The following is a 12,362-nucleotide window of genomic DNA, read 5'->3' as shown; positions in this document are numbered from 1 at the left end:
AGGGCATTACAATTGGTAGAGTCGAAGGCCTTGGTAGATCAATGAATGCCATGAACAGTTCCTGGTGTTGCTCTCTACATTTCTCCTGAATCTGTCATGCCACAAAGATCACGTAGGTTGTGCCTCAGGATGGCCTGAAGCCACACTGTGATTCAGGGAGGAGTTCCTCAGCAAGGGGGAGAAGGTGGTTTAGTAGGATCCAGACATGGATCTGCCCTGCGATGGAGAGGAGAACAATACCTCTGTAGCTCCTGCACAAAGATCTCAGCACAGTGAATGCCCAGAAAGAAGAACTGCCATAATTGCCAGAGAACTGGCAAGATGCAACATTGACACTGCAGTTCTTCGTGAGACCTGCTGGGGTCATGAGGGCCAATTTAAAGAGGATGGTGGTCGCTACACCTTCTTTTGGAAAGGAAAGCCACCTGAAGAGAGACACATTCATGGGATTGGCTTTGTCATCAAAAATAAGATCACCAGTCAGCTTTTGGAGCTTCCCATGGGGATTAACAAGCATCTCATGGCTCGGCTCAAGCTCAGCAACACAATATGCCACAGTCATCAGTGCATATATCCCAACACTTGATGATGAGGAAGACAACAAGGAGCAGTTTCATAGTGCTCTCGATGCAATCCTCACAGCCACACCTAAGTCAGACAAACTCATCCTCCTGGAAGATTTCAATGCCCGAGTCAGACGGGACTCCTAACTCTGGAGCAGCACAATAGGCAAAGTAGGGCTGACAAATTGTAAACCCCAATTGTATTCTCCTCCCCAGCAAATGTGTGGAGGAGGATCACAGATACCATCTTTAGGCAGAGTAACAAATATACCACCTGGAAACATCCTCAGTCCAAACATTGGCACTTCCTTGACTATGTTATAGTCAGAACCCGAGATTATGCCGATGTCCGTATCACACGAGCCTGGAGAGGTACAGATCACTGTTGGACAGACCATCAATTAGTAAGATCAATCATGTACCTGCAGCTCACTCCACCACACCGCAAACACCCAAAGACTAAACAAAAGTGGTACAATATCAAAGCACTTCAAGACCAAGCCAGCTGTGAGATGTTCCAGCAACACCTGTCTGAGAAACTCTCTAACTTGCCTGGTAACATCATTGATATTCAAGAGCACTGGGATCAACTTAAAAATACCATTCACAGTGCCTGTGCTGAAACGATAGGATATTCCACTAATCGGCACCAAGACTAGTTTGATGAAAACAACGAGAAAATCCTAACATTAATTCAACAGAAAAGAACTGCATTTTGTAATTGGCAAGATAATTCCTCTAAACAACGAAAACATGAGGCTTATCACCTGCTCAAAGCTGAAGTCCAAAGGAGGCTATGTGACATCAAAAATAAGTGGTGGCAAGAGAAGACCTCTGAGATCCAGGGTTTTGTAGACCAGGATGACATGAAAAGCTTCTTTCAAGTAACAAAGGCCAGGCTCCAAAGGCCCAACCCCTTTACATTCCCAGGATGGCTTCACCCTCCTTAAGGACAATGCGGCCATTAAAAAACGCTGGAAGGAGCACTTTGAGAGCCTACTAAGCCGTGAATCCGTGGTATCTGAAGACACCATAGAGCAGTGGTGGGCAACCTGTGGCCCATCAGGGTAAACTGATTGTGGCCCATGAGACATTTTGCGGACATTGACCATCCGCAGGCACGGCCCCCCACGGCAACCAGTGGCCGCAGTTCGCTGTTCCCAGCCAATGGGAGCTGCAAGAAGCGGCGGGCCGCAGGGACGTGCTGGCCACCGCTTCCTGCAGCTCCCATTGGCCAGGAACAGCAAACCGCAGCCACTAGGAGCCGCAAAATGTCTCAAGGCCCACAGTCAGCTTACCCTGCTGGGCCACAGATTGCCCACCACTGCCATAGTCTATATTCCACAACGCACAGCAATGGAACACCTTGCTGATCCCCCATCTTCTGAGGAAGTCTGGCGTGCCATCACCCAGAAAAAAAATCACAAGGCACCAGGCCCAGACAGCATCTCAGCTGAGGTTTTTAAAGCTGGTGGAACAATGCTCCAGCACAAACTTTGCCAACTCCTCAACAAAACCTGGACCTGCGAAGAAATTCCACCTGACTTTAAAAACGCCATTGTTACAATATTCATGGATGACTAATACTTAAAGATTTTACATACCTCTTGATTTGTATTGGTGAGCTCCTTGTATGCTGTAACAATGATTTTAAACCTAAGATCTACGTTCTTTACTTTGCATATGCCATACATGGAACACATCATGATCTATTAAAGAAACAACAAGAAGAATCAGAAATGCAGCAAATGTTGTTATACTTCAGATTGAGAAAGCACCTATCCCTCCTCCCCTATATTCTTACATGTTTTTCTATTTACATGGGGTGCAATCCAGCTGCATGGAGGTCAATAAGAGTTTTGCCATTGACTTCAGTGAAGTCAGGATTGGTTACTAGAAATGAAGGTGAAGATCAGTAGCTCTAGGATTCCTACACTGAGCTAAATCAATTATCTACATGTCATTCCATCCCATACCAATCCTTGGAGGAGAAAACAAAAAAGGCAAACCAATGTCCCCTTCTTTTTGCAAAAAAGTTCTCTAAACAAAAATGATAATATTTTTCAAGTTCACATTTAGATACAGTATAAAGCTGAAATTTTAGGGTAGAAAGACAAAATGTGGATTAGTTAGTATTGACTTCCCTGGGCAAAATTAATGTATTCACAGTAAACTTCGGCCTTTACTCACTACTTTTCAAAGATTTTTTTGATGACACATGCTATGCCTTTGACATTACAGCATAAATAACTTTCAGTAGTTAAACGAAAATTGAGGCCTTCTTAAATACATCAGTTCACTGTATTAAACTAATTTCAGCTTTGAATAATCTGCCTCTTGTGGGAAATAAAAACCTCATACCAGAATTTAACAGATGAAAAACTGAAAAGCAACATTTTGCTGAAAAGCAAATATAAATCTCATTGATTTATATTACCTGGTCTAAGTGCCTGTCTTTCATAAGTTCATATTCATTTTGCAATGTGTGCTGAAAAAGGGTCCAGATCAAGTGTTCTAGTTCAGGGTGGTCAAACAGAAGCCGTAAGCAGAGGGTATTTAATCGAAGATATGCCAGCCGATACACTTGAGAGAAGAGAAGAAAAATTAATCACATTGGTAATAGAGAAACTTGTATAAGCCACTGTTCAGACTGCCTGCCTTTAATTGCTGTATCAGAGGGTGAGTGACTTCTCTAGCAGGTAGAATTTCTCTTTTAGCTCAAGTAGGGATGGCTCATGCTTTCAACAAAGGAGGTCCCAGATTTAGCCTTCAGTAATGACCCATGATGTCAGAAGCATATGCCAGAAGAAGACACATGGTGGAGATGATTTCCATTTGCAAAGCGCATGATCTGTCATTGTGTTGCTGCTACACTGAAGGTTTCAATACACTGGCATTATTCATGACCATCTCACATTAACAACAAAATCGACTCGGTAGACAAGGTTATTTCATTAAGGGGGTTGGGATTTTCCTTGTCTTTGCTTGCATATTATGTCTGATGAGATTATATGTGTCTGTATAGAACACGGGGTATATGCACCAATATTTCCTGTAGGTTGGTTTATAGGAATTTTCAATCCAAATTAACATTCTGGCAACTACACTTAGACTAAATTTTGCAAGCATCATATTACAATAGCTCAAAGCTTAAATCAATGTGAGACTGCACAAGTCTGCCTGCTTATAAATTAATTTTTACCTTTAGGCTACAATATGTGTAGAACACACATATTCATCTTCTGGTATTGTACTAAGACTTTCCTAATACTAAACTTGTTCAGAGTGCTTTAATGCTTTCCCTAATGAAAGAATGACAGCTGATAGTTCGTACAGTGTGTTTATTACAGTTTCTTGATATATTTTTATGACCTCCATTAAAACAAGGGATAGATGATGATAGGTTACTTTGCAGTTTCTACATATACGTGTTCTACATATAAATGCTCCTTCTTGTTAACATGATCTACAAACCTTTTTTGTAAAATAGTGAAAGGGAGGTAGATTTCTGTGGTTTCTGAGTTTGAGGTGCCAACACAGGCTGAGCATCTATTATAGGAATGGGGTTTAAAGCTGTGGAGCCTTTCTTCTTCGGAGATCTGACAGGAGAAAGATACCTGCGTACACAGCATGAATAAAAATAGTGAAATAAAAACAAAAATGACACTTCCAAATAAAAAACAAGTGAACAAAGGTAAATACACAATATACATGCATACTTTTCCATTCCCCTTGCTAGAAGGGAAGAGCCTTCATTGAAACAAATCATTCCTAAAATTGAGAACTGAAAATCAGAGATATTGAAGCTCATCCATATTTCTCCTCTTCTCCGCCTCAGGACCAGGAACTGGTGAAACTAGCATCTTTCCCAAAAGTCTAGCCAATCACAGCATATAAGAGGAGGTTACTTACCTGTAATGGGAGGTTCTTCAATATGTGTAGTCCCTATCTGTATTTCACTGAGGGTTATGCGCATACACTATGCGCCCAGAGCCAGAGTTTTTCAAAGTAGTATTGCTCGGCAGTCCATGCGTGTGCCCTTGTATTGCCTTGTGGTTTCACCTGAGGCAATAAAGGGTGCGGCGGACCGACTGCATCTCCAGTACATTCTCCACTGCCGACCTACAGAGCTGCAGCAAAGGGGAAGGAGGGTGGTATTGGAATACAGATAGGGACTGCACATCTTGAAGAACTTCCAGTTACAGATAAGTAATCTCTTCTTCTTTGAGTGATGGTTCCTATTGTATTTCACTGAGGGTGATTGACAAGCAGTACCTAGATAGGAGGAGGGTGCAAGGAAGATGGCAAAACCATATAACAGAAGATCGCTATGCCGAATGAGGCATTTGTTGCAGAATCACGTACTAGAGCAGTCAGAGGAAAAGGTGTGTACGGAACTCCATGTGGCCGCCTTACATATGACCACAAGAGGCATGTCATGAAGTGCGGCTATGATTGATGCTTGCGTTCTTGTGGAATGAGCTTGTATCCCATCTGGTGGAGAGTGCCCTGACAATTGATAGCAACACATAACGCACTCTGAGACCCACTTGGAGATTCTCTGCGTAGAAATGACCTGTCCTTTCATTCTCTCCACTATGGCGATAAATAGCCTAGGAGACTTCTGGAATGGCTTTCTCCTTTGTAGGTAAAAGGACAAAGACACACATCAAAGGACTAAAGCCGCCCTTCCTCATTTGAGACATATAGTTTTGGAAAGAAAGTAGGCAGATGTATATGTTGGTTGAGGTGAAATTGGGAATCCACCTTTGGCAGAAACTTGGAATGCTGTCGCAGCGAGACTTTGTGCTTGTGGAACCTAGTGAAGGGGGGGGCGGGTTGCCATCATGGCTCCCAGCTCTCCAACCCTCCTCACTGAGAAATGGCAACAAGGAAAGCAGAGAAGAGAGAGAGGGCAGAAGGACAGCGGTTTGAAGAGAGAGTTCATTAAGGACTAAGTCAGTGGTTTCCAAACTGGGGTTCGTGAACCCCTGGAGAAAATTCCCTAATGGCAGACAGAGCTGTCCCTAGGCATCCCGGGCAGCCTGGGGCCAGCAGCCTGGAGCCCCTGGACTTCCAAGAGCTAAGCAGATCAAAGCAAGCATCTCTATCACACTGAGGAGATTTAAACTTCAAGACTCCTTATAAGAAATAGAAAGGGAGGTGGATATTTTTTGCTGTTTTTAAAATTAAATAGGCAGCTAGGATTGTTTTTAAATTATTATGAAGAACAAGTTTAAGCTTTGTTGTAACGTGTGTTGTTTGCCTGGACTGCTCAAGACCTGAATGCTTGTGTAGGAGGAACTCTGAGTTGGTTTCTTAAATACCTTCATGCTGTTTCACATCTGATACTCCTTGATGAAACATAGGAGCCTTGTCTTATAACAGGCTTATTCAAAGTGATACAAGCTACGAAAGTGAGATCTTGGAAAAGTGTTGCCGTTTTCATAATGTAATAAAAATACTGTAATGAAATAATAAATTAATAATATATAGTGTATAATGAGCATGTCATAAAAACAAATTTTACATTTCCAAGATCACTGCTTTTATAATTTATACTCAGGTAAAGGAGAAAATCCCTGGAAATATTCATTTTTAGGAAGGGGTTCGCAAGACTTGACATTTTAGTGAAAGGGGTTCACAGGTTGTTAAAATTTGGGAACCACTGGTCTAGATAATACTCAGTCCTGCCATGTAGACCCCTTCCAGTCCTAATTGAATGCCCTTCCACTGGAGGATGGAAAGCACTGATGGCAACTGCAGGCTCTCTGACAGAGCTGAAAGCGAGTTCCCAGGTTTTCAGGTGGAGGAAATAGTTTAAGAGCAAGGGGATGCCCACAGCTTCAGGGGCAAGACCTTGCTGTTGGGTCCAGGAGGTAAAAAGTGCCCATTTGGCCTGACAGGATCACCTCGGGGAATCCTTTTAGCTACTGGACAGGACGTCTTGTACTGCCAATGAGCATTCTCGTGCTAATGGAGGTGTCCACGCAAAAACCATGCTGTCAGGTGTAATGTCCATGGATCTGGATGCCTGAGTCTGCCATTGTTTTGTGTCAGCAGTTCTGGAAATGTATGGAGCAGGAGTGGAGGTAGTTTTGACATGTGGAGAAGAAGAGGGAGCCAGAATTGGCAAGGCCATAATGAAGCAATCAGAATGGCCATCACTATCTCCTGCTGGAGTTTGCGGAGGACGTGAGGTTGGAGTGGGAGGAGGGGGAAGGCATAGTTCGTCCAGTCTGACCATTGTCGACTAGAGCATTGCCCAGTGAGTGGGCAGGAGTCCTCCCCTAGTAAGTGCACCGGAACATGCAGCGAACTTTGATCTACCAGGACAAACAGTTTGTGAGGTCTAGAAGTGCTTCCGAGTCTCCCCGGAATCAACGGTATCCAGTCTATTAATGGGACCAGAACCGGTAAAGGCATTTGTCTCAGGACCAACAATTCATGGGACGCCAGCAGAGTTGAAGCAGGACGGGTATGCGGATCTGGCATGCAGTGCGGCCTCTGTTTGCTCATGTGCCTTGGAGCGCATAGCTCGTTTGTGGCCGGAACGCATGGACAGTTCAGTGTCCTTCTTGGATTTAGAGGAAAATTTACTGCCATGCTAATGCACATGTTTCCGTGGTTCATGGCTAGGATCCATCTCAGGGTCCATAGCACTGGTATTGACAGATCCATATGGAGGCTCCGCAATAGGAGGAGCGCTCTTGGATTGCTCAGGCCAATGTGCAGGGGGTTTCCCCAGACAGGATCCATTTGCAGCCCATGACTACATCCAGGAGGTGCTTCTTGAGGTGGAGAGCTCAGCCTTCCCGTGTATGGGCAGGGAAGGAGAGACAGATGCTGCACCTGGAGGTGATGTGGGCTTCCCCCAAACAGTACAAACAGCGTTGGTGTTCATCGCTGGTGGAGAACGAGCAAGGGCAGGAAGCTCTGACTTTGAATCCTGGCATCATTGGCATAATCCAGTAACCAGACCCAGGAGCAGATGGTGGTGAGAAGGAACTGGAGACCTTTTTCTGTCTGACCTGCCTTTTATTGCCTTGGGCAAAACCACAAGGCAATAAAAAGGTGCATGCATGGACCACCGAGCAATACTACTTTGAAAAGCTCTGGCTCTGGGAGCATAGCGCATGCGCATAACCCTCAGTGGAATACAATAGAGACCATCACTCAAAGAAGAAACAAAGCTTCTCTCTGCTCTGCCAAATTGTTGGCTGCAGGCATTTTTTTTTTCCTCTGGCACTGTTGGGTGTGGAGATTACCCCACTTGCCCATGTCTGGAGGGGCCAGTGAGGAGCTGCTGCTGGCAGACCAGATCAAGGGAGTTGGGAAGAAATGCTGATCATGGCGTTGAGTAGCAGCTGTAATCACACATGCTGGCTTATGGCATCACAAACCTTTTTGAAAATATGGGCATACTAAGAAGTTTTGCCAAAGTATTTAAGTAAAAAGAGAATATCTATCCCTACACAGATGAAGTCATGCCATGTAACATAACAGTTTGCAGGGAAATCGTGGTTAGAAATGACATTAGAAGTATAAGTTTGATGGAGTTTGAGAAAAGATATTTTAAAATTTGGTTGAGGATGGCCTGTTTTTAGTATGAGTTCCAGCAAATGTAATGCACAAGTCAGCGTAACTTTAGTACCAAGTCCAACAAGGAAAAATGCAGTATATAAATAAATAGTTAAAAAATATTGTGAAAGAAATTAACTCCACACAGCACTTATCTCCAAGCATGCACTTTACTTACAGATCTGCCGCAGTGTGGTTATGCTGGAGAGGAAAGTTAAGAGAGCAGGTGGGCTCAGGTTGATCAACTTGGCCTTCTCGTTCCTTGGATTGCTTAATAAGATCAAATAGAGACGAATCCTAAAAAAGAAAATCATAGTAAATAAATAAATTAATGGAGATATCCCATCTCCTAGAACTGGAAGGGACCTTGAAAGGTCATCGAGTCCAGCCCCCTGCCTTCACTAGCAGGACCAAGTACTGATTTTGCCCCAGATCCCCAAGTGGCCCCCTCAAGGATTGAACTCACAACCCTGGGTTTAGCAGGCCAATGCTCAAACCACTGGGAAACTGACTATCTGACAAGAGTCACATCAACAATTGGGGCACTGCTCAAGTGCTCTATGTTTCTATTTATTTCTAGTGTTCACTCTGCACTTCCTCTGGCAATGGCTTCAGTTAGCCAGTTCAAGGACATTCTGCCTCCTCCATAACCCTCAGTTAGGATTTGAAAAGGCCAGTGTGATGGTCCTGTGCTCCTCCTCCTTTTTTGACTGATCCTGTTCCAGTTCAAGTGCTTCCTGGCTTATTTCAGCTGCTATGTGTTAAATACAGAAAGACTCAAGAGCATCAAATTGCAGTTCAAAGGCACTTAAGATCTCCTTTTGGATTGTAGGTTGATTACTGGTACTTTTGGCTAAGGAGGAAGGAGGAAGTCTGAACCCTGCTAAGATCAAAGATGACGGGGAAGGACAGTGGGAGGAGGGTACAAGTGGAGTGAAGAAGATGGATGAAGCAAGGATCTCACACTGTCATCATCAATAGCAGAACCTCAGGTTCCTCGCGGCTTATCTGTGAAGTTGTTGGTAGAACTATATAGAAATGCATGAACAACATATTCTTGCTTCACACCATAGCACTAAACTAGTCTTGAAAATACAGATGTGCTGGATTTTTTGTTTATGTTGACTTCAGCAGGGGGCTCCTGCTTAGCAATCATACTCTTTCAGTTATGTGACACCAAAACCCAGCCACCAATATCGAGTCAGGAATAACGGGGAGAAAAGAGATGTATCTATTTCTGTGGTGTTAAGCTTTGTATTGGAAGTAAAAAGGCATTATTAGTCAGGTAGTAAACAGTGGCAGATATGGATGAGCAAAACGTGGGAAGTTGGCATTTTCCTACCCCTAATCTGAAGCAGAGAGCATCAACACTGATGGACTTAACATTTTACATATACTGAATGTGTTGCTTGTCTGTTCAAGGTCCATCAAATTCTATGGATGAATGTGTTACTTATAAATATACATGAAGAGACTGCAAACCCATTTATAATAGCAAAATTGACAAAGGAGTCTGTAATGTGAACACAGCACTGATTTGTAGGTTCACAAGCAAATGTAAAGTAAACTGGTCATCCCAGCTGCACCAGTCTGGCATAAAGGCAAAAAACTTCAAACATTGGTATTCGGTTTTTTCCCCTACAGCTCTATTATTCTGAATGGGAATTGCAGTGTTGCAAACTCTTGAGATTGTAGTGAAAATCTCAGGATATTTGGGGGATTTTCTCAAGCCCTAGCACCTGGAATCAGGTGATCCCAATGGAATCTCAATTTTCATTAAAAAAAAAAAAAGAAGAAGAAGAAGATTCTCATGGTTGTGGAGAAGAGCTTGAAAACGTGAATCCTGCAGGTTCAAAAACCAGAAGACAAAAAGAACCCAACATATATTTTTCTTACAATCTCATAATTTCCAAGCCATGATTTTTGGCAATACCGGCACTGTCTAAGCCATAGCAGAGAAATGATGTACAGTTACTGGCTCATGACCGCAGTTATTTCTCAGTTATACAAGTACCTGCAGGCCAACCAGGTGATGGGGGCTGGTTGCATGACTTTTCTCAGTAACTACAAGTATTTACATGACTATGATTTGCTTGCCTATTACACCTTTAGAACTCCCACACATGTCCAAACAGACAACTGTTACCTCAACTTCTCACTCTCCCACCTACATCACGCCTCAGCAGTTCCTCTCAACAGTCCCTCCTGCTGTCAATGCTGCTCCTGTCTCCTGAAGAAGATAAGTCCCCTTCCTGGAGCAATTAGTCATTCATTTTTCAAGCTTCCCCTCTTCCCTTGACATGAATAACAGCTCCACTAGCCAAGGGGGATGGGAGATTCCTGTACCCATTCAATTCAGATTTTAAATATCTATGATGAGGAAAATACTCTTCTTGATGAAAAAGAAGTAAGAAAAATGTATTAAGACAAACAGCTAGTCTGGGGGTGGAGAGGTGTGTGAGATGGAAGGAAAACAGAAAAGCGGAAGACCAAATTTCAACATAATGAGAGAGTGTCTAGTGGTTAAGCACATGGAAACAGGAGTTCTGGGTTCTTTCCAAGTAGGCTGCTTTTCTCCTAGTTTTCCATCCCTTTAAATGTATTTGAATTGACTTTGGTTATAGACAGACTTAAGTTACGTATTTGCCTTTGTTTTTCTCTATTTTCAAAAAATGAAATATATTTATCAAATTATTTCTTTGGGGAATCTGATCTCTTGAATGCTAATTTTTTGAGCCAAGATATGAGCCACTGAATACAGGGGTTAATAGTGCAATCACTGAGACTTAATTAGAATACAATAATATTCTAAAACTAGGGACTTTTCTTGAATGTGCAAAAAATGAGGTCATTATCCACGAGTTCCGGTTGGAATAATCAATGCTTAAAAAAAGAACTTTGTACCCAAGACTCAGTTTTATCTATTGATAAGGTTTATCTCAGTGACTTTTGTTTGTAAAGTAACTTTACTCACTTTATCTGAGATGTTATATTGCTTCTCAAATCTTTTAAACAGTATTTCAGATCAGTAGCCTCTCCACCCATGAACAGTTTTAGTGCACACATTTTTTAAAATGCCCGAGTAAATTTTTTGCTCAAGAATCTGACTGATGTCACTGGATACATAGTACAAATTAAAAGAACAAAATAATAACATTGCATTTATTTTGGGGATCTTAAAGTGCTAACTAAGATAGGTAATACAGCCCCATTTTATTGAGGTGGAAATGGAGACATGATCTAGTACCACTAACTTGTCAGAGTCAGGAATAGAGCCAAAGTTTGATTCTCAGTTGTCCTCCCCCAACTCTAATCATTAGACCATGCTGCCATGGTAATACTACTTTACTGAGTTCAGAAACTGAGTTTTAAGAAAAAAAGTTTAACATATGCACCCAGCCAAAATTCAAATATCCTTTAAGTATCAGTAGTTTTCTGAACCAGATGTACACAATTCAGAATTGCATTCATGAGGACTGGGTGCTTGTTTTGGTTTCAGAGTCCACCAATTACAACAACAATGCTTAATCTTCTTTTAGGTAATTTGTCAAAGAAATGAAATATTTTTGAGTCTTTGTGAGGCTCAGAGTAAGAACAAGTAAATCTGTGAGATCTTTCACCTTAACAAAAAAGTTTCTAATTCTTTAGGTTTTAGATTTCTTAACATTTAAATAATTTCCTAACGCACTTTCAAGCTTTGACTCCATAATGCATCTTAGTACTATGGCTATTGCTAAACTATCTGAAATATATAGTGTAGCCAAACTTTTAAGCAACTAAAAATAATTATGAAATTGGTAAATTAAATCAGATATTTTAATATTAAGAAGCTATGAAATCTTTGGAAAATATTCAATAATTGGATGTGTTCCTTTCATCCAAAGCAAGAACAGATCTGAAATTAACAGCTTTAAAAAGAAGCTGCAAGAACTTGCTTCTAGCTACCACTTTGTATTCACTCTGCCAGAGGTGAAAATCCCTATGGCAGTTGTAAGGGTTTAGAACAGTGGTGGGCAACCTGCGGCCAGTCAGGGTAATCTGCTGGCGGGCCACGAGAGAGTTTGCTTACATCGACCGTCCGCAGGCATGGCCGCCCACAGCTCTCAGTGGCCGCAGTTTGCCGTTCCCAGACAATGGGAGCTGCGTGAAGCGGCGCAAGCCAGCTGCTGCTTACCATTGGCCAGGAACGGTGACCACAGCCACTGGGAGCTGTGGGCG

General features: G+C 42.4%; 1 protein-coding gene across 2 annotated transcripts in view; it reads right to left on the bottom strand.

Annotated features, from left to right (window-relative positions):
* Positions 1 to 12,362, bottom strand: part of RB1 (RB transcriptional corepressor 1) — a 161,165-nt gene that overhangs the window by 15,512 nt on the left and 133,291 nt on the right. For both annotated transcript variants that reach the window (XM_034758495.1, XM_034758496.1), the window contains exons 18-21: positions 8,323 to 8,441; positions 4,038 to 4,180; positions 3,001 to 3,146; positions 2,168 to 2,272 (exon numbers count right to left, since the gene is read on the bottom strand). In XM_034758495.1, the coding sequence (XP_034614386.1) occupies positions 2,168 to 2,272; positions 3,001 to 3,146; positions 4,038 to 4,180; positions 8,323 to 8,441 (513 nt within the window). The remainder of the gene's footprint in view (positions 1 to 2,167; positions 2,273 to 3,000; positions 3,147 to 4,037; positions 4,181 to 8,322; positions 8,442 to 12,362) is intronic.

Source organism: Trachemys scripta, chromosome 1, assembly GCF_013100865.1.
Source record: "Trachemys scripta elegans isolate TJP31775 chromosome 1, CAS_Tse_1.0, whole genome shotgun sequence".
Taxonomy (NCBI): domain Eukaryota; kingdom Metazoa; phylum Chordata; order Testudines; family Emydidae; genus Trachemys; species Trachemys scripta.
This window is presented reverse-complemented; position numbering and strand designations above follow the sequence as displayed.